Below are 26,815 nucleotides of genomic sequence, written 5' to 3' on the forward strand. Positions count from 1 at the left end.
AGAAGCCTATTGTGTGTGTGTATATATATATATATATATATAATATATATATATATATATGCATGTGTATGTGTGCGTGTGTATGTTTGTGTGTGTGCTTGCGTTTGTCTCCGTAAATTAGCGGTTCGGCAAATGAAAGCGATAGAATAAGTAGCAGGCTTAACAAAAAAAAAAAAGAAAAGAAAAGAAAACAGCATCGATTTATTCGACTAAAAATTCTTCAAGGCGGTGCTCCAGCATGGCCGCAGACTAATGCCTCAAACAGGCAAAAGATAGAAAAAAATAAGTCATTCGTTGCAGAATATTTCTGGCGCCAAATCAAAGAGCTGAACATCTAAGTGCTTGTGTACTCAATGCAACATGGTCAATGCTTGAAGAATCGACATTGAAAGACAAACCGTTGTTTTCTCTAAGCAAGCCACAAGAGATAATCCTTTCTACTACAAGGGGGGGGGAATCGATTATATCTACCCCAGTACGCAACTGGTACTTAATTTATCGATCCCGAAAGGATGAAAGGCAAAGTTGACCTCGGCAGAATTTGAACTCAGAACGTGAAGACGGACAAAATACCGTCTAGCTTGGGGGAGGTGATTAAGTCGATTACATCAACCCAATGCGTAACTGGTACTTATTTAATCGACCCCAAAAGGATGAAAAGCAAAGTCGACATCGGCGGACATTTTAAACTCAAAACGTAGCGGCAGACGAAATACTGCTAAGCATTTCTCCCGCCTGGACGTGCTAACGATTCTTATTTCTTTATTGCCCACAAGGGGCTAAACATAGAGGGGACAAACAAGGGTATTAAGTCGATTACATCGACTCCAGTGCGTAACTGGTACTTAATTTATCGACCCCGAAAAGATGAAAGGCAAAGTCGACCTCGGTGGACTTTTTAAACTCAGAACATAGCGGCAGATGAAATACTGGTAAGCATTTCGCCCGCCTGGGCGTGCTAACAATTCTGGCAGCTCCCCTCGTTACAATTAGAGTATAATAATTATTATTATTACGGATACGAAATAGACTCTTCTATTCACAAGAGGTAAACACAAACGGACCACAAACTGACTTGTAAAAGTAAATCTCTCTCTTTTCTAAAACTTACACTTTGTACCTGCTTGGAAAATACGACGTATAACCACTTTCGTATGCTCCTTTAATATTGGTTTCAAGGTTTCGGTATTTTGGTACAAGGCTGGCAAGTTCGAGGTGTGGGGCTAATCGATTACATTGATTCCGGCGAGCTGATAGAAACGTTAGCACACCGGCCGAAATGCTTAGCGGTATTGCGTCTGTCGTTGCGTTCTGAGTTCAAATTCCGCCCAGGTCGACTTTGCCTTTCATCCTTTCGGGGTCGATAAATTAAGTACCAGTTACGCACTGATGTCGATGTAATCGACTTAATCCGTTTGTCTGTCCTTGTTTGTCCCCTCTATGTTTAGCCCCTTGTGGGCAATAAAGAAACAGATTACATTGATTCCAATATTAAACTGCCGCTTATTTTATCGGCTCCGAAAGGATGAAATGAAATGTAAAGTCGATCTCGGTGGAATTTGAACCCAGAACCTAAAAAATGGACGAAATGCCACTTAGCTTTTTGTCCAGCGCGGTAACGATTCTGCCAATTCACCGACTTATATACTTTTTTTTATTCAATATCATAGAAGAAGCTACATTAAGGTCTCAATGGTTAACCAAAACATATTTCAGTTCCCAATAGTTGCTAACATTAAAATGCTCTCCGCCCCGAGATGATGTCATTGCTGTATACCCTGTCATACTAATTAGCATAAAAATGTCATCCGAATGGTTGGTACAGAGTTTCTAATCATCACACACAACACTAAAGTCCACAAATCTGCTTTCTCTTCCATTTTCCTTTCCATTTTTCCCTACACTGGGCCCTGTTCCTTGGAACTGGCTGATGTCCTGTTGCTCTCACTCAATCTGACCTGATTCACTCGTCTCCCTTCATTTCGTCAGTCATATTTCATCTGCCATCTTATGCCCCTGCACTAGACACACCAACCACTCCGTTCTTTTCAGAATGTCATTCATCTGGAATTCATTCTCTGCTCATGAATGGTTGTTGTTTAAGAAGAACATCAGCTACACCAACTTCCTTTAGTCTCAGAGATCCTATGGTGGCTAAGAGTACAGGCTCTGCATTGAGTTCAGGCCCTTCCATTACAAAGATATTAAAAACAAAAATGAATCTCTATTGACCAAGTCGATAGTATAATGGACTACTGACGACAGATTGTATACAGTCGCCATCTTTGTCCTTAATAAAGATACTCGCTGGATCACTCACCAGAGTACATGCAGTTGTTGCTTAGCCCAAGTAAGCTCTCACCGAATAGACCTATGATCAGAGACATTCTAGCCGTAACCATCCAGGCATAATATACTCTGGTTACATTATCCAATATGTCTTTTCTTTAAGACGGTAGGGTATGATTCGAGACTAAATTGACTGCTATTTCTTAGCAAGTCGTGCAGCCACGTAGATGGCTCCTTATTTGAATATAAGCATATATTATGGATAGGCACAACTCATGCTTGAAAGCAGTGAGAGCACTACAGAATCAACGAGGACCTCGTTAGCTTGCCCTGCTGAGTTCTTCCCCTCCTGTATATCCTTCTGATTATTTAGAAAGACAATAGAAAACATCTCCTACAGATAACCTTGGGATACTAGCACCGAACGGAGTTAGGTTCTGATATATATTACAATGCTTGTATTATTTGATGTCCAGCCGTTCAACAAAGCATAAACGAGTGGGATATCGAACTCAATTGCCGGGGAACTTCGTTTGTAATTTTTTATGAACGAAAAAAAAAAGTGCAGTTTCTCTTGTATACATGTAGCCTCGTTTATCACTGATTTATTCATCGCTGGTCTGAGATAACACGGTACGCTCAAATTTGAACCATGTTACGTTTGTCACGGATTGATCTATGATAACATGGGTCAGCTATCAGTCAAATATTTTACTTGTACCCCAAACGCGCCTCACTGACCATCGACAATGTTCAGCTGCCCAGAATACATTGACTATCGCTTATGTTTACACCGTCATGCTGCGAGGTTGCGTATTTTTTGAACGGACTTATGCACTCTTGCTCTTCGACATAAAACCGAAGAAAAAAATACGAAGGCGCCTAACCCTAACAGACGACACAGACAAGTGTATTCTGGTGTATTCTCTACAGGAAAAGATAGAAATGATTAAGAAAATATGTAAGGGTGGAAGCTTCGCTGCTGTGATCAGTGAATCTACTATTCGTTTTCGTTTACAGTGTGCAGGGAGGCGGCTCATTTATCACTGATCTATTCATCACCGTTTTTTAAAGACAGAATCCCGTGATAAACGAAGGTAGATGTATAATGAATAAATGGCCGTAATAAAAAAAAAAATTATGATTACTTACAGGAGAGAGTTGCTCATAAACCACAGCCATTGCAGGTTTATTGAAACAACAGAAGTTAACACTGAAAGAAGAAAGATGAAGAATAAAAAGATTGCAACGAATATCAAGCAAAACGTTAATGTGTTGGACAAAAGAAAAAAATAGTGACCGCCTTAGTCATTGAGCTTCTAATGCAGAACGATCGGATATCTTTATCACTTCGGTGAATCGAGGTCAGACTGATAATACAAACAAATATAAACTTTATGGATATTTTTTTCTGTCTGCCTATCTGTTTACATCTGTCTGTCTATCTATCTATCTATCTATCTATCTATCTATCTATCTATCTATCTATCTATCTATCTATCTATCTATCTATCTATCTATCTATCTATCTATCTATCTATCTCTTCTACCATATAAATGCGAATCTATGTGGTTATGTATCCGTTTTAAGCCCCAAAAGGCTCTAAAACTATGCATCCTCTAGAAAAACGAATTTGATTTTCGAAATCTGTATCCAAAAGGGAATGTTGTCCGTAAATAATAATAATAATAAGAATTTTCTACGAGAAGCAACTCAACTTTTAGATCTACAAATCTCACACTCTCTATCTGTCAACATCTCACTCTCTGTATATATATATATTAACTCTCATGCACTACTTTCATTTTGTTTAAAATCTCGTCTGCTAATGCTTACTTTCATTTTATGACGTACAAATTCTGTTTTCTGATTGGGTAAAAATTATTAAACTGTAAACCTTTGTAAAATGATCAAACTTTAAACCTCTTTCTAAAATCACAAACTCAGATTCAGCATGAAAAAGCACATCAATATACCAAATTTGAAAATTTTCGCATAATTTCAAAATTTCAAAATCTGTGACAGTAACAGAAAAGATCTCTCTCTATTTGTCTATCTCTTTCATTTTCTAATGGTAAAAGTTCTCATTCTCTATAAAAATATATCGCTCACGCTGTGTGTGTGTGCACGTCTGCATTTGTGCGTATGCACGTGTGTAAAGAATTTCATTAGAGCGGCAGAATGGTTTTGAAAAGGTATGTAAAAGAATTCATTTTAATAGCATTCTTTTCTGTTAGTAAATATGTTTTTTAATTACACATACACGCGCGCGCACTAACACACATACGTACTCGTTCGGAAGGGGGTGGGGTGTTGAAAATTAAAATTACAAATTTTTGATTTTGTTTTTAAATTCCAGCAATGGCCCACCGAATCATCATTCCATAAATTGTATTTACGGAGAGAAAAATAGTGAAAAGCATCAATACATATCATCAGAGTGACAAAGAAACGAGGAAAGTACCAGGTGGTCGTGGGCTGTGCTACAAACAACAACTAAATCTTTTCGTCAGAAAATTATTTTGAAATTATAAACAGGCGCAGGAGTGGCTGTGTGGTAAGTAGCTTGCTAACCAGCCTCATGGTTCCGGGTTCAGTCCCACTGCATGGCATCTTGGGCAAGTGTCTTCTGCTATAGCCTCGGGCCGACCAAAACCTTGTGAGTGGATTTGGTAGACGGAAACTGAAAGAAGCCTGTCGTATATATGTATATATATATATATATATATATATATATATATATATATATATATATATATATATATATTATATATATATATGTATGTGTGTGTATATGTTTGTGTGTCTGTGTTTGTCCCTCTAGCATTGCTTGTGTGTTTACGTCCCCGTCACTTAGCGGTTCGGCAAAAGAGACCGATAGAATAAGTACTGGGCTTACAAAGAATAAGTCCCGGGGTCGATTTGCTCGACCAAAGGTGGTGCTCCAGCATGGCCGCAGTCAAATGACTGAAACAAGTAAAAGAGTAAAGAAACAAATTGTAGATTCGAACTGTCCATATTTTGAAATTATGATAAAAAAAATTCGCCCCTCCCCCGAAATTTTAGGAGGGGTTGTGAAAAAATTTTTTAAATTTCACTTTTGTTTTTGAAAATAAAGGCAGTGGGGATTGTGATGGCGGTCACTGATAGAGTAATCGATTAAGTAAACAAGACGGAATTGGTATAACTCTTTATTTTGTACAACGTTTCGATCCATCTTACAACTGTCCTTTAGCAAATTGCCCCAACTGCGGATGGCATCAGGTAGCCCGAACAGTGCCAGTGGTTTACTCAACACACCAGCACACTAACTGACATATACTCATTAGTCCAAAATATTACATGCACGCACACACACACACACATACGCACACATACGCACGCTCATATACATAAACATACATTCATATACATATACTTACATCTCTTTCCATATATAATAAAATGAGATGGTAAAGGAATAAACGGTTATCTTATGAATTTCATTAGCTTACAGCTGTTTCTACAATAATATGCAGCGCACTCATATTTGGGTGCCCGAGTAACACCCTATAGCTTCCTCGGAGTCTCGAATATGAAGTGTAATTTATTCTGGGAAAGAATTACATTTATACATACATACATATATATAGAAATTGTAAATTAGGGTATCTACGAGTTTTAAATTTATATATATATATATATATATATATATATATATATATAATTATATATATATATAGTGGAGGTGCAATGGCCCAGTGGTTAGGGCAGCGGACTCGCGGTTTCGATTCCCAGACGAGGGCGTTGTGAGTGTTTATTGAGCGAAAACACCTAAAGCTCCACGAGGTGGTTGCGATCCCTGCTGTACTCTTTCGCCACAACTTTCTCTCATTCTTTCTTCTGTTGGCCTGCTCGCTTAGCCAGCGAGGTGGCGTCATTTGAAGGCTAAAACAATGCGAAGCGCATTGTGACCAGCGATGTGTAGCAACATCTGATTGCCTGGTCGGAAAAGAAAGACTATATATAATATATATATATATATATATATATATATATATATATATATATATATATATAAAAGGAAATGAAGAAAATGCTGACAAAATAATTTAAGTAAGGGAGAGTGTATTTAATTAGGTGAAAGTTCTTTTTACCGGTTGCGCATTTATTATGCTTATCAAAAGATATATTGAGTAAGATAGAGTTCCTTTCTGCAATCAGAAAGGAACTCTATCTTACTCAAAATATCTTTTGATAAGCATAATAAATGCGCAACCGGTAAAAAGAACTTTCACCTAATTAAATACACTCTCCCTTACTTAAATTATTTTGTCAGCATTTTCTTAATTTCCTTTTATATATATCACAACTCGTGTTCCACATCTCCTTTTTTAAATATATATATATATATATATATATTATATATATATATATATATATATATATATATATATATATATATATAGGAGATGTACTTGCATAGCAAGTGACCTGATTTGAGATCGTGTGCTGGAACGAAAACAATTGCAGCGTGGAAGGTGTTTATAAGCCATTTAAGAAACACACAAAAACCGTTAGATTCACTTCAACATTTAAATTTAATTTGTCAAATTAAATTTAAATGTCGAAGGGAATCTAACGGTTTTTGTGTGTTTCTTAAATGGCTTATAAACACATTCCACGCTGCAATTGTTTATATATATATATATATATATATACATATATATAAATCATTACGAATGAGAAAGCCAACGTGCGTGTATGTGTATGAGTGTGTGTGTGTGCGTGCGTGCATGTACATATGTATGCATATGCTCAACATGTTCTCTGCGTTTCCTTCAGGAAGAGAACTATTTTCCTAGGGGTAAAACAAAAGGTATAGATCCCTTCGGTCATGGATGACAATGGGATTACACCTAGAAACTTCCCTTCAGAGGCTCGGACCTCCTCTCTTCACGCCACCGATGTTACCCTAGGGAAAGGCAAAGGCCAATACAGCTTGGCGCTAGTGACATCACAACTCATTCCTACAACTGAATGAACTGGAACGAGTCTAGGACATTTACCCCAATTGACAACAACTCAGTTGGACAATTACGCCTAAGCAGTTAATCCTCGATGTGTACCGTATTTTCCGGTGTATAAGCCGCTTTTTTTTTTACCAGTGCCATTAATTTACGCTCTGTTACCTGATAAAAGCCAAACTACTCACACAAATTTTCTGGAACAACTAAAATCATTGAAACAAGATTTAGCACCCAAGACTATCATGGCAGATTTTGAAAAGGCCGTGATTAATAGTTTACATTTACATTAGGCGCAGGAGTGGCTGTGTGGTAAGTAGCTTGCTTACTTACCACATAGTTCCGGGTTCAGCCCCACTGCGTAGCACCTTGGGCAAGTGCCTTCTACTATAGCCTCGGGTCGACCAAAGCCTTATGAGTGGATTTGGTAGACGGAAACTGATAGAAGCCCGTCGTAAATAGTTTGAAGGAGGGAGGCGTGACAATATTGACGATAGACTCAGCTGATAAACCGACTCGTCCCACACGTGACAGCAGTTGTTCGACATAAACCCACAGGTCGGAAATTGTTGGACACTGCACGAGTGCGTGCAGAACGGTTTCGTCGCTCTGACCGCATCTCGGGCAGGTCGGCCCCGTGTTTCTCGAGCCGTGTCTGTAGAGCTTATCCCGAACGGGTAGCGCTTCTCGGTAGCACTGCCAGGCCAGGGATCTCTGGAAGTTGTCCATGGGCCCTGGCCCGAAAGTCGTCCCGAACAGGCGGGTCAGGTATTCCTCGTCGACGTCCAGGTTCGCCCCAAGATCGTCGTCGTACCTCCTCTCCACTAACCCCCTATAGAATGCTTTGGTTGTGATGGAGTCACTCAAGGTTGACCCAGGACGGCAGAGTTGCTTGAGAGCAACGCGACACTCGCGGTATAGATAGATGGATAGATAGAGATAAATAGATAGATAGATAGATAGATAGAGATAGATAAATAGATAGATAGATAGATAGATAGATAGATAAATAGATAGATAGATAGATAGATAGGTAGATAGATAGATAGATAGATAGGAAAATGTAAGATCCAAGGATCAAGATGTAGGAAGTTAGTAAGTCTCAAGCAGTCTGTAGAAGGTATAAAATAACAACTTTCAGGAAGAATAATGGTTTATTGACGCAGAAGGTTGAGAATTCTTCCCGTCTCGAAGTACGATAAACAGAAAAAAGTTAATTTTATAGTTGACGGTTAGCAACAGAAGTTGTTGTATATGCGAATAAACACCCCAAAAATTAGGAAATGAATTGGATAAAATCCAGGCCACATATGTTTCATAGCTAACGGAACCTCGGATGTAATAAATTATCCAAGCGAGGGGTGGACCGCCAGCTACACTCCAGGCCAAAGTTACCCTAACTATATGAAGACTCGTTAGGGATTCTTACCATATTTTTTGGGATATATATATATATATACTAGCATTAAAGACCCGTTGTTGCCGGGTCATAGTGCTAGTGCATGTATATATGTGTATATATATGTGTACATATTACATGTACATCTATATATATATACATCTACACATAAAATACAAAATACAAAGTTATATCTTGATATCGCTAGTGATAACAATACTCAAAATATATAACAGACTAGAATTGTTAGCCCGTCTCTTGTAATTTCGATCAATTGTATCTTGTCCTCCCTCTTGTATAGAAGTGTGGCTACAATCCAGCCTACCTCTACTTCTGGGGGGAGGGGGGCATTTTAAATTTTTCCGGGACGTCCTACGTCCCAGATACAAAGATAAAAATAAAATATTTCCACTTTGCAAGTTCGAGTCGAGTACTCCCTTGCTTCTATTGTGGCGAATTTACCGCCTCTGATTAGATACCTTTCATAGTCGCACCAAGACACTTTTCGAAGGTGCTTTCCTCCATGTTTTCAAATCTTTTTTCTCTACATTGTATATTTTATAGACAATAGTCTTTTCTTTAATTCAATTTTTTATTATCTATCTGGACTATTCCATTTCTGCACGCTAATTTTATTTTTAATTTATTCCCATTCATGTGAAACCACTTACTCAAGTTCAAGTCATTGATGCAATTTTATACCAATTGCTATTTTTACTTTTGTTATGTTACGATTATATTATACTTTAGTTTGATTTTAATTATTACTTACTACATATAATTCAATTGTTATTATTATTTTTATTGTTAAAGTGAAAGTATCTGACATAAAACAGAGAAATGTTTTTGTTTCACTTTTAACACGTAATACTGAAATAGTGGAGAAGATATGATATTGCTATAGGCAAGAAGTTGAACATTTTTTTGCCCATGAAACTACACGGACCCTAAGTAAGGCATGTGTAAAATTTGAATGGAATTGGTTGTGTAGTTCTCAAGTTTTAGGGAATCGTAGTGGAGAAGATATGATATTGCTATGGGCTCGCCCTAGGCAAAAAGTTAAAAAAGTTTTTTGCCGATGACACTCCCCGGACCCTAAGTAAGGCATGTGTGTAATTTGAATGAAATTGGTTGCGTAGTTCTCAAGTTTTAGGGAAACACACAGACAGACAGACAGACAGACAGACAGACAGACACACACACACACACACACACACACACATTCTCAGTTTTATATATATAAAGATATATATATATCTTTAATCTTTTAGTTGTTTCAGTCATTTGACTGCGGCCATGCTGGAGCACCGCCTTTTAGTCGAGCAAATCAACCGCAGGACTTATTCTTTGTAAGCCTAGTACTTATTTTATCGGTCTCTTTTGCCGAACCGCCAAGTTACGGGGATGTAAACACACCGGCATCGGTTCTTAAGCGATGTTGGGGACAAACACAGACATACAAACACACATGCATATACATATACGTATATATGGCGGGCTTCTTTCAGTTTCCGTCTAACAAATCCACTTATAAGGCTTTGGTCGGCCCGAGGCTATAGTAGAAGATACCTTGCCCAAGGTGCCACGCAGTGGGACTGAAACCGGAACCATGTGGCTGGTAAGCAAGCTATTTTATTTCAAAATTTTGCCATAAAGGCATGACACAGAGTAGCTTGCGGGCTGGACAGAAACATTATTGAGATGAATGATGAAGAAAGATGATATTGATGGAAGAAGACAAAAAACGCCCCCCGATTTTTGCTTCTCTAACACATTATTCTTTTTTTTTAAAAAAAAACAAAATGAGGTTTTAAACCTCTTACTTTAGTTTTTATAATTGTTCCATTACAATTTTTTTTTTGTCATTTTACAAAAAAAAATACACAAAAATGAGGTAATAAATCTCTCACACAGACTGAGACACCAAGTCACTTCAATCATCCCCTATCAATTCTCTTGCCGCCTGCAGGCAATCCCTCAGTCGCAAGTCGGGGCCCCAAAACATATAATTGTAATATTTCTTCCAACAGGACTCCGTTATTCGAAAGAAATCTCTTTCTTTCACCACCAGCGCAGCCAGCTGCGGAGGCCAATGCTGACTATCAGAACAGGCCGACTCCATCAGGTCCTGACCTTCAAGACAACTCTCTACAAAGTTGTCAACAACCTCTCCCCTAAGATAGAAAACCACATATTCTTTACTTTCACTGGGAGAGGTCACAGCTTCCTCTGTCGGCGGCACGATTCCCACCGAAGAGGCCTCGGGACATGCCGGCAGTACATTGCACACCTCCGGCACTGTCCCATTCTTCTTTTCTTTTTCTTTTTTAACTTTGGTGCGGGAGGGGTTGGCTCCTTCGCCATAACCGTAGGAACCTCGTTTCCTCGCGCAACCTTGGGATCCCTCGGAGAGCAACCATTGTTGCTCCCCTTCTTCCTTTTTCCGGGGTAGGTCACTCCCTCCTATATATATATATATGTGTATCCAACATTATGAAAACTTCCAAATTTTGGCACAAGGCCCGTAATTTTAGGGAAGGGATAAGTAGATTCAGTCGACCCTAGTATTCAACTGGTACTTTATTTTATCGACTCTTAGAGGATGAATGGCAAAGTCGACTTCTGCGGAATTTAAACTTAGAACGTAATCAGCCGGAAGAAATACCACTAACCATTTTATACACAGCGTTAACGATTCAGCCAGCTTTGACAGGCCTGTATATATATATATATATATATATATGTATTTATATGTGCACACCTCACATACATTTATATATACGTGTGCATATGTGTGTGTAGGTTACGATTTTTTATGTCAAGTGTGAATAAAGTCAATTTAATATTAAAGTGAAGAATCTTTTCTGCTCTAGGCACAAGGCCCAAAATTTTGGGGGAGGGGGCCAGTCGATTAGATCGATACCAGTACGTAACTGGTACTTAATTCATTGGCCCCGAAAGGATGAAAAGCAAAGTCGATCTCGGTGGAATTTGAACTCAGAACCTAAAGACAAACGAAATACCTCTAAGCATTTCGTCCGGCGTACTAGTAAAGAAAAAAGAAACGTTAGTACACCGGACGAAATGCTTAGAGGTATTTCGTCTGTCTTTAGGTTCTGAGTTCAAATTCCACCGAGATCGACTTTGCTTTTCCTCCTTTCGGGGCCAATGAATTAAGTATCAGCTTAATAATGAGCAAATGCCTTTTGTATGTATATATATATATATATATATAGTAGCTGAAGGTGACCCGCTCTACGCGCGGGTAAGAGTGTGGTTGTTACTTTCTGTTGCTTCCTTTCAGCACGTAAAAAGCACCATCCGAACGTGGCCGATTGCAGCGCCGCCTTGACTTGCTTCTGTGCCGGTGGCACGTAAAAAGCACCAACCGATCGTTGCCGCAGCGAGCCCCCCTGGCACCTGTGCCGGCGGCACGAAAAAAGCACCCACTACACTCACAGAGTGGTTGGCGTTAGGAAGGTCATCCACCTGTAGAAACACTGCCAGATCAGACTGGAGCCTGGTGCAGCCTCCTGGCTTCCCAGACCCCGGTCACACTGTCTAACCCGTGCTAGCACGGAAAACGGACGTTAAACGATGATGATGATGATGATTCTCCGTCCTTGTTTCTCTCTCCTTTCTCCCTCACTTTCCCACCCTCTTACTTTTCTTTTCTCTCGGACTCTCCCTCGCTTTCTCTTACTCTCTATCTTTATCTATCTCTCTCCCATTTATAAACAACAGAAGATCTTGAGTAAGTTGAGAAATAAAATATTTAGAAAGATCAATCATAAATATCAGGCAGTGGCAACGGAAAGGTCTGCCTCAAGGCAGACAGCAAACCGCTAACATTTAAAAGGGACAGACGAACTTGCGAGCTGAATAAAAATAATAAAATATTGGAAACCAAAGTTTGAAGGGATAGAATCTGAGGATAGTAGAGTCACCATGGCTGGCATTTCTTAACGACGGACAGCAACGTATTGACAGTTTAACGGCTGGCGTAAAATTTTGAACTTGATGTAAAAGAAAATTCGTAAACACCAAGTAACGAAAGGGTTCATAGGTGTGCATATTTTCAGCTGAACCGACCGACCACATAATGCATACATTATATTTATATATATATATGTGTGTGTGTGTGTGTGTGTGTGTGTGTGTGTGTGTGTGTGTGTGTGTGTGTGTGTGCACGCATTATATATACAAATTATATATATATGTATAAATTAAATTAGAGATAAAACCACTAATAGGCAAAAAAACAAAAACAAAAACATAAAAATAAAAATATAATATAGAAAATATATAAAATTGAAAAATTTGAATTATTTAAATTTAAAATAAAAATTATTGAATTATATTTATAATTTGTTTAAAAATATATATAACTATCAAAAAGTATTAAAAAGTTTAATATACATAAATACAGATATATACACTTTGTATATATACATTATATATACATATTTATATATCGAACACACACACACACACACACATATAAATGAACGCAATGAATATCTGATTCATAATATTTGTTCTTATGATTGTGTGTTGTTAGTAGCGATGATAATTCTCCCTATGAATGCAGACAAATACATCAAAGAAAGCCGTCTGACGAACTTATAAAGGGAAAGTGAAAGGGAGTTGAGGGGAATACATTAAATAACGGTAGTGGACATTCTCAAAGTTATAAATGAAAGGGAGTAAGAGAGGGAAAGGAGGAAATAGCGTGAGTGAGGAAGATGGCCCCTAGCAACCACACCTTTCAAGATAGGGATTTCTAAGGTAGCCCACGAGCTTCGTCACCTCATTCTACATGTCCCTGTAAATTTTGGAGCGAATCGGACGGGATGTAGTGGCACTGAAAGCGATTCAAGCGGTAAAAACGCATTTCAGTTTTATATATAGACTAGCTGAAGGTGACCCGCTCTACGCGCGGATAAGAGCGTGGTATATATATATAAATGTATACAAATTATATATATATATAATATATATATATATATAATATATATATATATAATATATATATATATAATATATATATATATAAATACAGATATATGCACTTTGTATATATAAAAATTATTATATATACATATTTATATATAGATACACACACATATATAAATTAACCCAATAAATATCTGATTCATAATATTTGTTGTCATGATTGAGTGGTGGTTGTGGCGATGATAATTCTCTCTATGAATGCAGACAGACGTAGAGAGTGAGAGTGTGTGAAAGCGCTGTGGAAGGCAGGGAGGGTGGATAACGGACGCTGTGAAACGACGTTATAAAGAGAAAGTGAATGTAAGGGAGGTAGACGCTGTGAAACGACGTTATAGATAGAAAGTGAAAGGAAGGGAGAAAAGTGAGTGAGTGATGGAGGAAGACAGATACATAAAAGAATGAGAGTGCTGGATGTTTTGTTTGTTGGACCAATGTATTAAGGTAGTATTGTTTTATTGTTTTAAAACGAAAGAGGCAATGTGTTTGTTTCAAAAATAAAAAAATCCGTAATAGTGAATGAAGTTAGAATTCACACCCAGCTCAGTTTTGTAGAAAGAGTATCACGACGTGAACTCATGAGTTGGGAGTTTGACTGAGAGAGTTTATATCGTGACACATGCCAGTCCTTTCGACACCACCTAAACAATGGAATAGTGTATAAAATGTAATCAACAACTCATTCACTTTATGAATGTCTTATGTTAGCGAAGAAACAATAACTTGACAAAACCGTTTAATGGAGACGTAGAAGGAATCGGAAAATGAGGAATAAAGAGAATGAGTTGGATCAAATGTTTGCAAACATCTGAACTCAATGTTCTTTATGAACCATGTTCTTTTTAATGTCTTTATTTTCAAGAATGAAGAGATAATGAAGAGGTGCAAAATAAAAAATCAAGCAAAATTTCATGACTTACAATCAGTTTTCTTTTGTCAGAGCCTCCTGATAAACCACGTTCTTTGTGCGCTCATGATTGCCAAGAATGAAGAGTTTATGTGGATTTCCAACTCGAGAACAGGCTACGTACAATTGACCATGACTGAAAACCGGTTTGTGACAGGTTAATGCCTACAATGTCCAGTGATTGTCCCTGTGATTTGTTGATTGTCATCGCGAAGCATAGTTTTTATCGGAAATTGAAAGCGTTTAAACTGAATGGGAACATCAGAGGGTGAAATACTCATTTTTATGTATCATCTTGATTGTTCCTACAAATGGTCCACTCAAAATTTCAGCAGTTATAACATGGCTTTGAATCCTCCTTATAACCATTCGGGTTCCATTGCATATTTTCAGCGTTTCCATATTTCTGAGCACCATGATTGGAGTACCAACTTTCAAACACAAATGATGAGGTGGAAGTCCCGGAGGTGTTAGCTTGTTGAGTAGCTCGGGTGGATATTTGACTGCATCATTCTCATCTTTATTTGTATCGATGGACATGAAAGAAACTATCTCACCAGGAATCATATCAAGTACTTGTTTATTTGTAGCATCAGCTGTTGTATTATGAGGCGATAGAATAGCTCTTGCTCTTAGCCAATCGAGATCCTGGAAGTTGGTTTCGACGTCAGGTAAAACGGCTCTTATAAGTTCCTCTACATTTGGAACGAAATTCCCAAAAGGCAACCGAATATGCTCATCATCAACGAAAGGCAAAACTCCATCACCAAGATCTAATAGGTGTTCTGCGAAAGCCTCAGACTCCACATCACCATGTAGGTGGACTCTCATGTTTGTTTGAAGATGGCGACTGATAACACTGTGCCACACATAAGAATGCTTTATACATGCATTAACCTCATCGGCTCTAGTGCCTGCTCTGACAACAGGAAGAGTTTGTCGAAAATCTTCTGCCATGAGAAACGTAGCTCCACCCATTATTTTTTTATTGTGACACAAATCTTGGAGAGTTCTGTCAAGAGCCTCAAACATGGCCTTATTACTCATTGTAGCCTCATCCCAAATAAAAAGACTGCATTCATGAAGAAGTCTTGCTCTTGAGGAACTACGATCTATATTACATATAGGATTATCTTTCTTTCCAATGTCCATGGGCAATTTGAATGCACTTGAAGCAGTGTCGCTGCAATACCACTTGAGGCACATGCAATGGCAATTCGACGTTCAGCGCGCAGCTTTGCGAGAATCAAATTGATAACAAAAGTTTTACCAGTACCACCTGGAGCATTCAAAAAGAAAAGCTTTCCTTGGTTCAATCTAACGCTGTCAATAATTTCATTATAAATCTCTCTTTGTTCAGGCAAAAGTCTTGGTTCATCTCGTGTAATTGTTTCCGTCAATTCGGCAATGTTGTAGTTTTTTTGTGACATGTATTCAACATCCAAAGGCGCTTCATGATGGACAGGTGTTGGCAGATGGAATTCACTTAAACCGCGTATAACATAGCGTCTGATGTGTCTGTCCATGTCGATTAATGCCTCATTATAAACATCGTCGTTGCCATCACGTAGCGCTAAATTAGCCTGTATGTCCTTTGATAGGCTCTGTCTGAACGATACCCAAAGGTTAAGAGGGTTGCTGGATTACAGTGGATTAATGCTACAAAACAATCGACGCATTTGCCATGGCAGTTTACAATTTGAGGCCTCTGCTAATGTCCTGTGTAAGTGGTCGTCATTGAGAAGAAGTCCGCGCCTCAAACATGCTTCCCTGTAAGTGGCGCAGATGATACCATCAACCGTGCGAAGATCAGCAAAAGACTTCGGTCCAGTAACTACATGAAGTAGCATTCTCAAAAGAAGATTTCCTGTTTGTAGGATGAATATTATACATACACGTCCAATGACGTTCTTCTATAAACACCGGGCGCGAAAAAAGAGAGAGCTCGAGAAGAAAAGGTGATATATGAAAGAGAGGACGGGAAAAGAAATATTTGCAATTAAACATGATTTGTTTTAAGAGAAAGATTGCCATGATTGTGTGTTTGGTGGTGCGATGATAATTATCATTAGGAAAAAGAGTGAGTGAGTGAGGAAGACATAAGAATACATAAGTTTGTGCGATGATAATGTAGACTCCTTTTACATTTTGATGAAGAGAACCCGATTTCATTCGGGTGTACTGGGGCCACATATAGGTGTGTGTGTGTGTGTGTGTGTGTTGTGTGTGTGTGTGTGTGTGTGGCACGCTGTAGAAATTAAATTAGCGATAAAACCACTAATAGGGAAATGAAACAGTAAAAAACCGAAAACAAAAACATAAAAATAAAAATATAATATTAGATATATGTATATGTGTGTGTGTGTGTGTGTTGACAGGTAGACAATAGAATGCGATGGCGATGGCGATGTAATATGTGTTTCTGTCTATGAACGCAGATAGATACATGAGTAAAATGTATGGGAAGCTAAGAATTAAGAGTGAGTGAAAATGTTCTTGGAAGAGAGGAAATATCGAGAGAGTGATGTGAGGAAGACTTTACATTAAATAACCGTAGTGGACTTGTGAAATGAAGAGGAGTGAGAGGGTACTGGAGGAAATAGGGTGAGTGAGGAAGATGGCCCCTAGCAACCACACCTTTTAAGATAGGGATTTCTAAGGTAGCCCACGAGCATCGTCACCTCATTCTACATTTCCCTGTAAATTTTGGAGCGAATCGGACGGGACTAGTGGCATTGAAAGCGATCCAAGCGGTAAAAACGCATTCAGTTTATATATAGAGATAGACTAACTGAAGGTGACCCGCTCTACGCGTGGGTAAGAGCGTGGTATATATATATAAATGGATACAAATTCATATATAATATATAATATATATATATATATATAATGCATTGAAAGCGATCCAAGCGGTAAAAAACGCATTTCAGTTTTATATATAGAGAATATATATATACACATACACACACATACATATATATATATATATATAGAGAGAGAGAGGGGTGAGAGAGAGAGAGAGTGAGGCGTAGAAACATACATTCAAACACGTTTGCCCTAGTTACGCTATATTTTCATTGATAATATACTCTGTTTGTGTTATTGCTTTGCTTGGTACAATAATGTCCAAAGTTTCGTTGCACTTTTCATAGTTATCTTGTTAATCAGCCGTATTTTTAACTGTTTGAAGCACTGGATATGAATTTTAACAAATAGTAATTTACTTATTGTTATGCTGATGATTGGGATATATAAATTAATAGGAAATTTTGAGGACGGTTTTAATTTTGATCAATTTAACATTTTTTTTTAATACACTGCTTTTTGTTTCAAATAATTTTAATGAAATAACTTAGTCATTATTAAGCTGATGTTTGGCATATTTAGTGTTTTAAATTTTGGCACAATGCCAGCAATTTCGGAAAAGGGGTAAGTCGGTTTCATCGACCCCATTAATCAATTGGTACTTATTTTATCGACCCCAAACGGACGAGAGGCAAAAGTCGGCGGCGTTTAAACTCAAAACGTAAAGAGCTGGGAGAAATGTTAAGCATTTTGGCCGACGTGCTAACGATTCTGCCAGCTCGCTTTTTTATTTGACGCTTATATTAACATGAAAATTTGACGGAGGATTTTTATTTCGATCAAATTTACCCTTCGACATTGTCGTTCTAAGTATGTATCCTTAAAGTAATCTTGCAAGGGATATGTTTCTGGTGGGAGTAAGTCACTTAGGGTTTCAACAGTCTCTTCGGCATCTCAAATAGGAACAAAAGTCAAAACAGCTGTCATTGAAAAGAGGATAAAGAGATTGAAAACTCTTTATCCTCTTGGTATCGCGGTTGGAATCCGTGAAATTGAGTATTCCTGTCGATGTTTTGGCTAAAGTAAAACAAAAAAAAAAAAAAAACGTTTATCTTGGCTCTTTTACTCTTTTACTTGTTTCAGTCATTTGACTGCGGCCATGCTGGAGTACCGCATTTAGTCGAGCAAATCGACCCCAGGACTTATTCTTTGTAAGCCTAGTACTTATTCTATCGGTCTCTTTGGCCGAACCGCTAAGTTACGGAGACGTACACACACCAGCAGCGGTTGTCAAGCGATGTTGGGGGGGGGGTGACAAACACAGACATACTAGCACACATATACATATATATATATCACGTGATCACGTGACCGACCAGACCATCAGATGTTGCTACACATCGCTGGTCACAATGCGTTCGCATTGTTTTAGCCTTGGAATGACGCCACCCCGCTGGCTAAGCGAGCAGGCCAACAGAAGAAAGAGTGGGAGAAAGAGTGGTGAAAGAGTACAGCAGGGATCACCACCCCCCGCCGGAGCCTCGTGGAGCTTTTATGTGTTTTCGCTCAATAAACACTCACAACGCCCGGTCTAGGAATCGAAACCGCGAGTCCGCTGCCCTAACCACTAGGCCATTGCGCCTATATATATATATACACACATATATATATATATATACATATATATATTTACAACTTTCTCTCACTCTTTCTGGATAAACAGACAGGCAGATAGATAGATAGATAGATAGATAGATAGATAGATAGATAGATATATAGATAGATAGATAGATAGATAGATAGATAGAGATAAATAGATAGATAGATAGATAGGTAGATAGATAGATAGATAGATATAATAATAATGATAACAATAATAATAATAATAACAATAATAATAATATGATAATAATAATAACGATAATAATAAATGCCTTGATGCAGTACCAGGCAGAGGCTCTCATGGCTTCTGATCTAAACTGATTGGAAGTGTTATCATGTACATTGTTTTGTCTTGGTATAAAAGATGGGCTACAGCAAATATTCTGCTCAATACCACAGATTTGCTTGTCAGTTGTTTGACCTTAACCAGTTGAGCATGTCCCATAGTGGCTGACGATATGTGCATCTCTGATCACGAGCAGAAGTAGTGGGGGAGCATCATAGCCATGTGTTGAGAGGGATTCTTTGGGATTTGAATAGTTCACCTCTGGAAACATGGGTGGTTCTTTCAACATCCTTAAACAACCCTTATTCAGGTACCGTTTGAGCGGGATGGGCTACTCAACCTGAAGAAAATTCTAACTGGGCCCCACCTGCAAGGTCATGTGCTGTTTATCTTGATATGAGATCACCATGTCGCGCACATATGGTTGTGATGCATGTGCCTGGTGTACCTTTATCAGACGGGTAGTCATGATGGGTATATTGGGCTTCGTATACTTTACCCCAGTGTCACTTTGATGGCATGAACTGCTCTCTCACTCAATAATAATAATAATAATAATAATAATAATGATAATAATAATGATAATGATAATAATAATAATAATAATAATAATAATAATAATAATAATAATAATAATAATAATAATCTTGCCCAGGACATTAATCGTCTGGAAACCGTTCAGCGAGGTGCAACCGAGAAAATACCCTCCATCAGGCATTTGCCATATTCTGAACGCCTTACTTCCCTGGGCATTGAAACTCTGACGTCTGGCAGCTGACTTGGCAGACACTCATAAAATTATTAACCATCTTACAAACAATAACTCTGAGCACCTTTTCAAACTCCACCTGTCTAACACTCGTGGACATGTTTACAAATCAGAAAACAGCACAGCTCCTTCCATGACTTTCGGAAACATTTTTTCACGCTAAGTGTTGCTGAAGCATGGAACAAACTGCCGCCGTCAGTTGCTAGTTGTCGGAGCACTGCATCCTTCAAAACTTCCATGCTTCCTGAGATTCGCCAACACTACACCTGATTTTCTCCCCTCCATACACACGCAAGCATGTATCTGACTCATACACTGTTCGCTTTCCAGACATTTGTACATTACTGCATATGCTTCATACGCACTTTTGACAAGTCGTGGTGCACCTGAGCACTGTATACAATAATTTCATTATTATATATAATAAAAATAATAATGATAATAATAATAATAATAATATTAATAATAATAATAATGATAATAATGATAATAATAATAATAATAATAATAATGATAATAATAATAATAATGTTAATAATAATAATAATAATAATATAATAATAATAATAATAATAATGATAAAAATAATGATAATATTAATAATAATAATAATAATTATAATAATAATGATAATAATAATAATAATGATGATAATAATATAATGATAATAATAATAATATAATAATAATAATAATAATAATAATAATAATAATAATAATAATAATATTAATAATAATGATAATTATAATAATAATAATGATGATAATAATAATAATAATATAATAATAATAATAATATAATAATAATAATAATAATAATAATAATAATAATAAAAATGCCCTGATGCAATACCAGGCAGTGGCTCTCATGGCTTCTGATCTTAACTGATTGGAAGTGTTATCATGTACATTGTTTTGTCTTGGTATAAAAGATGGGCTACAGCAAATATTCTGCTCAATACCACAGATTTGCTTGTCAGTTGTTTGACCTTAACCAGTTAAGCATGTCCCTTAGTGGCTGACGATATGTGCATCTCTGATCACGAGCAGAAGTAGTGGGGGAGCATCATAGCCATGTGTTGAGAGGGATTCTTTGGGATTTGAATAGTTCACCTCTGGAAACATGGGTGGTTCTTTCAACATCCTTAAACAACCCTTATTCAGGGACCGTTTGAGCGGGATGGGCTACTCAAACTGAAGAAAATTCTAACTGGGCCCCACCTGCAAGGTCATGTGCTGTTTATCTTAATATGAGATCACCATGTCGCGCACATATGGTTGTGATGCATGTGCCTGGTGTACCTTTATCAGACGGGTAGTCATGATGGGTATATTGGGCTTCGTATATTTTACCCCAGTGCCACTTTGATGGCATGCACTGCTCTCTCACTCAATAATAATAATAATAATAATAATAATAATAATAATAATAATAATAATAATGGTAATAAAATCCCATAGCACTGAATTCTTTTTAGGAATCCAGACAGTCTTAATTGTGAAAGAAAACAAACTATGCTGGATCATAGACACAGCATGCCCAGCTGACAACAAGGTATGCGATAAGGAAGAAAGAAAAGTTGAGAGATATGACAGGTTAGCTTGAGAAGTTAAGCAGTTGTGGTCGCTGAAAAAGGTAGCAGTAGTACCAATAATTGCCGGAGCCCTGGGAACCGTGAGCAAATATATCGAGAAGTACGTGGAACAAATAGGGGCTGCAATAAGGGTGGAGAACTTGCAGAAAACAGCACTGCTTGGAACCGATCGAATACTCCGCATGGTGCTCGAAAAATAAGAGGTGTTACCTTAGTTTACGGGTAGTGAACAGCTGACACTGTAGTACATCTCCAGCGTTAAAAGGCAATGATAATAGAAGCAAAGGCAATGAAAATAATAAAAATAATAATAATAATAATAATAATAATAATAATAATAATAATAATAATAATAATAAACTTTTCTAATAAAGGCACAATACAGAAGGGACAAACAAGGACAGACAAAGGGATTAAGTCGATTACATCGACCCCAGTGCGTAACTGGTACTTAATTTATCGACCTCGAAAGGATGAAAGGTAAAGTCGACCTCGGCGGAAGTTGAACTCAGAATGTAGCGGCAGACGAAATACCTATTTCTTTACTACCCACAAGGGGCTAAACACAGAGAGGACAAACAAGGACAGACAAAGGGATTAAGTCGATTACATCGACCCCAGTGCGTAACTGGTACTTAATTTATCGACCTCGAAAGGATGAAAGGTAAAGTCGACCTCGGCGGAAGTTGAACTCAGAATGTAGCGGCAGACGAAATACCTATTTCTTTATTACCCACAAGGGGCAAAACACAGAGAGGACAAACAAGGACAGACAAAGGGATTAAGTCGATTACATCGACCCCAGTGCGTAACTGGTACTTAATTTATCGACCTCGAAAGGATGAAAGGTAAAGTCGACCTCGGCGGAAGTTGAACTCAGAATGTAGCGGCAGACGAAATACCTATTTCTTTATTACCCACCAGGGGCTAAACACAGAGAGGACAAACAAGGACAGACAAAGGAATTAAGTCGATTACATCGACCCCAGTGCGTAACTGGTACTTAATTTATCGACCCCGAAAGGATGAAAGGTAAAGTCGACCTCGGCGGAAGTTGAACTCAGAATGTAGCGGCAGACGAAATACTGCTAAGCATTTCACCCGGTGTGCTAACGTTTCTGCCAGTTTCCCTGCCTTAGTATTAGATAGAATATTGCTACTATATGAAGAATTCTTTGCAAAAAAACTTTTTAACACACACACACACATTACTATTAAGCAGAAGCATTTAAATGACATAAGGTCCGAGAGTTTCGTACCTGATATATATATATAGGCTCGAAACTTTTGGCCATGATTGTATATCTATCGAAACGTTTTACTGAATGCTTGTAGTATGGTGAAGAGGAAATTCCTCGGAGGAACGTTTATGATGCTAAGTACAAGTATGAATGGTTTTATATAGGCGTGGCTGTGTGCTAAGAAGCTTTCTTCTCAGCTACATGGTCCCGGGTTCAGTCCCACTGCCTGGCAATCTGGGCAAGTGTCTTCTACTATAGCCTTAGTCCGACCAAAGCCTCGTGAGTGGATTTGGTAGACGGAAACTGAAAGAAATCTGTCGTATATACATATATATATATATATAAATAGATGAGTGTATTTTACCTTGTTAACAATTAACACGGAAAAAAAAATAGTTACCAGGGCAGCAAAAATTTCACAAGTAAAGGTGTTGTAACTCCTTGTTTATAAAGCTAGAAACTTCGTGTTTACGTTGAATATTTTGAATAATGTGAATAAAAAAATGGAGTTAACGCAGGTAAAAATATTTGATTACACCTGCGTTAACTCCATTTTTTAAAATTCATATATATATATATATATCTTGTGTGCCTGTGTTTGTCCCCCCACTATCATTTGACAACCGATGCTGGTGTATTTAGATTCCTGTAACTTAGCGGTTCGGCAAAAAATACCGATAGAATAAGCGCTAGGCTTACAAAAATTAAGTCCTTTGGTCGATTTCTTCGACTAAAACCCTTTAAGGTCGCAGTCAAATGACTGAAACAAGTAAAAGAATAAAAGAATGAAAGAATAAAAGAATATATTGTAATACAGGGAACCTAAAAACCTAATTTGCTGAGTAGACAAAGGAAAAAATACTACCGCTCTCTACTTGAATGACCACAACACCATAATATATATATATATATATATATAATATATATATATATATATATATATATATATATATATATATATATATAGTTAATCCAAACAAGAAAGCACAAAAAAAAAAAACACAACAACGCGAGGACGTGGAACAAATATAGTATTATTGGACGCTCAGGAAAGAAGGAAAGAAGGCGGGTTTAACGTTTCGAGCGGAGCTCTTCGTCGGAAACATAGGAGAAGGAAAGATCCAGAGAAGGGAAGACAGAGGAAAACAAAATCGTCAACGGTACACACGAGGTCACATTTTGAATATATATATATATATATATATATATATATATATATATAATATATATATATATTCGTTTACTTGTTTCAAGTCATTTGACTGCGGCAATGCTGGGGCACCACCTTTAGTCGAACAAATCGAACCTAGGACTATTCTTAGTAAGCCTGGTACTTATTCTATCGGTCTCTTTTGCCGAACCGCGGAGATACAGGAACGTAAACACACCACTATCGGTTGTCAAGCGGTGGTGGAGGGACAAACACACAACCACACACGCACACACGCAGGCACACACACACAGACACACGCACAGACAGACACATATGCACATACGACAAGCTTCTTTCAGTTTCCGCATATATATATTGTAATTCATTGAACCGGAAAAAAAATACTTCAGCTCTCTAACGGACCACGCCACAGCAAAACTTGACATAAAAATAGCTTAACGTAGTCTATCAGAGTGGAGACATAAGGCCTAGTGGTTAGAGCAGCGGACTCGCAGTCGAGGGATCGCGGGTTTAAATTTCAGACAGGGCGATGTGTGTGTTATTGAGCGGAACACCTAAGCTCCACGCGGCCCCGGGAGAAGTTAATGGCGAACTTCTGCTGACCCTTTCGCCACAACTTTCTCTGACTCTTTCCTCCTGCATCTCGCAGCTCACCTGCGATGGACTGGTGCCTCGTCCAGGTGCGGAACCTATACTCCAATGAGACCGAGGAAACCGACCCTTATGAATCACGCCTGGCTCGAGAAGGAACAAACAACAACAACAACAACTCTATCAAGTGCTGCTATTGATTCAGAAGCGGTCTCGGCCATTTTTGGTCGTCTGCTGGGACCGTGATGCAGTCTGAGTTACAGGAAATTGAGAGAATGTGAGAATTTCGAATAAGTAAGAGTGTTTAAAAAAATGTACTGGGCTCGATCCATTTGTCTAAAATTCCTCAAATCGATGCCCCAGCTTGGCCGCAGTCCAGTTTATGTATCTATGAAAGTGTATACTTTTTGGAACAGCTAATCAAAGAGATAACTCTAATAAGTTAGATTATTTGAAATTATGGAATATATCAAAATTGTATTTCGTTTTTGGACTTGGTTTGCAAGATTCTTTATATGAAAAGATTGCAAGACGCAACGAAAATTTTAGAAAATAAAAATAAGTGGAAATTTTACCGGTGAGTGTGTTACATTATAAGGCACAAAAAGAAAATGACTCTCCCCAGACACAACAGAATCAAAATTGTAATGTGGGTATAATCTAGTCTTCATGTCTGTTACCATTAAATCACCTCAACAAACAAACAAACAAACAAACACAAATTTAAGAATGACAATATTAATTTCGTTTTAAGATTGTGACCTAATTGAAAAGAAAAAAGAAAACAGAATCTCAAGATCCAAGGTTGTTGCACAAACCTGTTATGATGTCTTCTTTCTGACTTTTTCTTTCGTTTCTCCTGTTTTGTTTTTTCTTCTGGTAAATGTCTTATCCGAGAATGCGTTACGACCTAAGCGCTTTCATCGATAGCTTCCTGTTAATTCTTTCAGTCAGTGAAGCATGTCCATGTTTTTCAAGTTTTTCTTTAAGTTATGTATAGACATATATTAGTATTTATTTGCATTTGTTGCTATTTCTTATTACTGCTTCAACTCAAGCCTTCATTAGCTGCCATTCATATTGCGGCTGTTGACCTTTATACATGTTGCTGCTGATGTTGCCATTACTGCTGCTGCTGAGCTGCTGTTGTTGTTGACACATTTATTGCTGCTGTAGAGGTATGTTAAAGTCTTTTATAGAATGGAGATAGTAAACTATTTGAAAGGGTGCATTTGTGTATGTACGCCCCTCTGTGTGTGTGTATGTGTGTGTGTGTGTGTGGTGTGTGTGTGTGTGTATGTGTGCGTGCGCGCGTGTGTGTGTGTGTGTGTGCAAGAGTTCATGCATGCACATCTATGCAATGCAACGACGCTTTGCAGTATAATGCAGCGTATTGTTGGTGGTGTTCGTATGAAGGTCAACACGGATTGAACATATCTATATCTAAGACGATTCAACCGTGACCATCCGATCTAATTTTTCAGCTATTGTCTATCCCGGATTACATTATCCGATGATCACATTATCCGATGATTACATTATCCGATGTGTCTTTTAATATAATAGAGTGTAATTTGCTGTTACTTCTAACAAGTTGAACCGCCACGTAGAGGTGCACCGCATGGTACTCTATAATGCTGCAAAGGCCTTCACTGGATGTACTCTACCAACTCCTTTACAAGTCTTCATACTGCCTTTTTTTGGTAACAGTTCTAACACCCGAAGACCTATTACACCATCGCCACTGTTGATGTTGTTGGTGTTGTTGTTATTGTTGTTGTTTATTAACAACGCTGTTGCTCTGAAGATCGAAAGATCTGAGGACTGCATTGACTGAAGAGCAAATTTGAAATGGAGCTGAAAGAAAAGAAAAGAAAAGAAAAAAACACACGCACTGCCCTATATTAAAGCTAATAATAAAGCAGCAATTAATGTTGTTTTGTACCTCACACACACACACACACACACACACACACACACACAAACGCGCGCACATCCGCACCCCACCTCAACGTACATACACGCACACACATCTACACACCCTATATTGGGTTTCTTTCACTCACCCAACATTATTA

General features: G+C 37.9%; 1 protein-coding gene across 4 annotated transcripts in view; it reads right to left on the bottom strand.

Annotated features, from left to right (window-relative positions):
- LOC115214107 (ETS-related transcription factor Elf-3-like) overlaps positions 1 to 26,553 on the bottom strand; it is a 47,751-nt gene extending 21,198 nt beyond the window's left edge. For 3 of the 4 annotated variants that reach the window (XR_004999946.1, XR_004999947.1, XM_029783165.2), the window contains exons 1-2: positions 25,556 to 26,549; positions 3,442 to 3,502 (exon numbers count right to left, since the gene is read on the bottom strand). Coding sequence is in view for 1 of the 4 variants with exons in the window: in XM_029783165.2 (XP_029639025.1) it covers positions 3,442 to 3,471 (30 nt within the window). In the remaining 3 variants the exon portion in view is untranslated. Of the gene's footprint in view, positions 1 to 3,441; positions 3,503 to 25,555 lie in introns of all 4 variants that reach the window. The other variant, XR_004999948.1, reaches the window with a different exon arrangement.
- Positions 26,554 to 26,815: the final 262 nt, after the last annotated feature.

Source organism: Octopus sinensis, linkage group LG7, assembly GCF_006345805.1.
Source record: "Octopus sinensis linkage group LG7, ASM634580v1, whole genome shotgun sequence".
Classification (NCBI taxonomy): domain Eukaryota; kingdom Metazoa; phylum Mollusca; class Cephalopoda; order Octopoda; family Octopodidae; genus Octopus; species Octopus sinensis.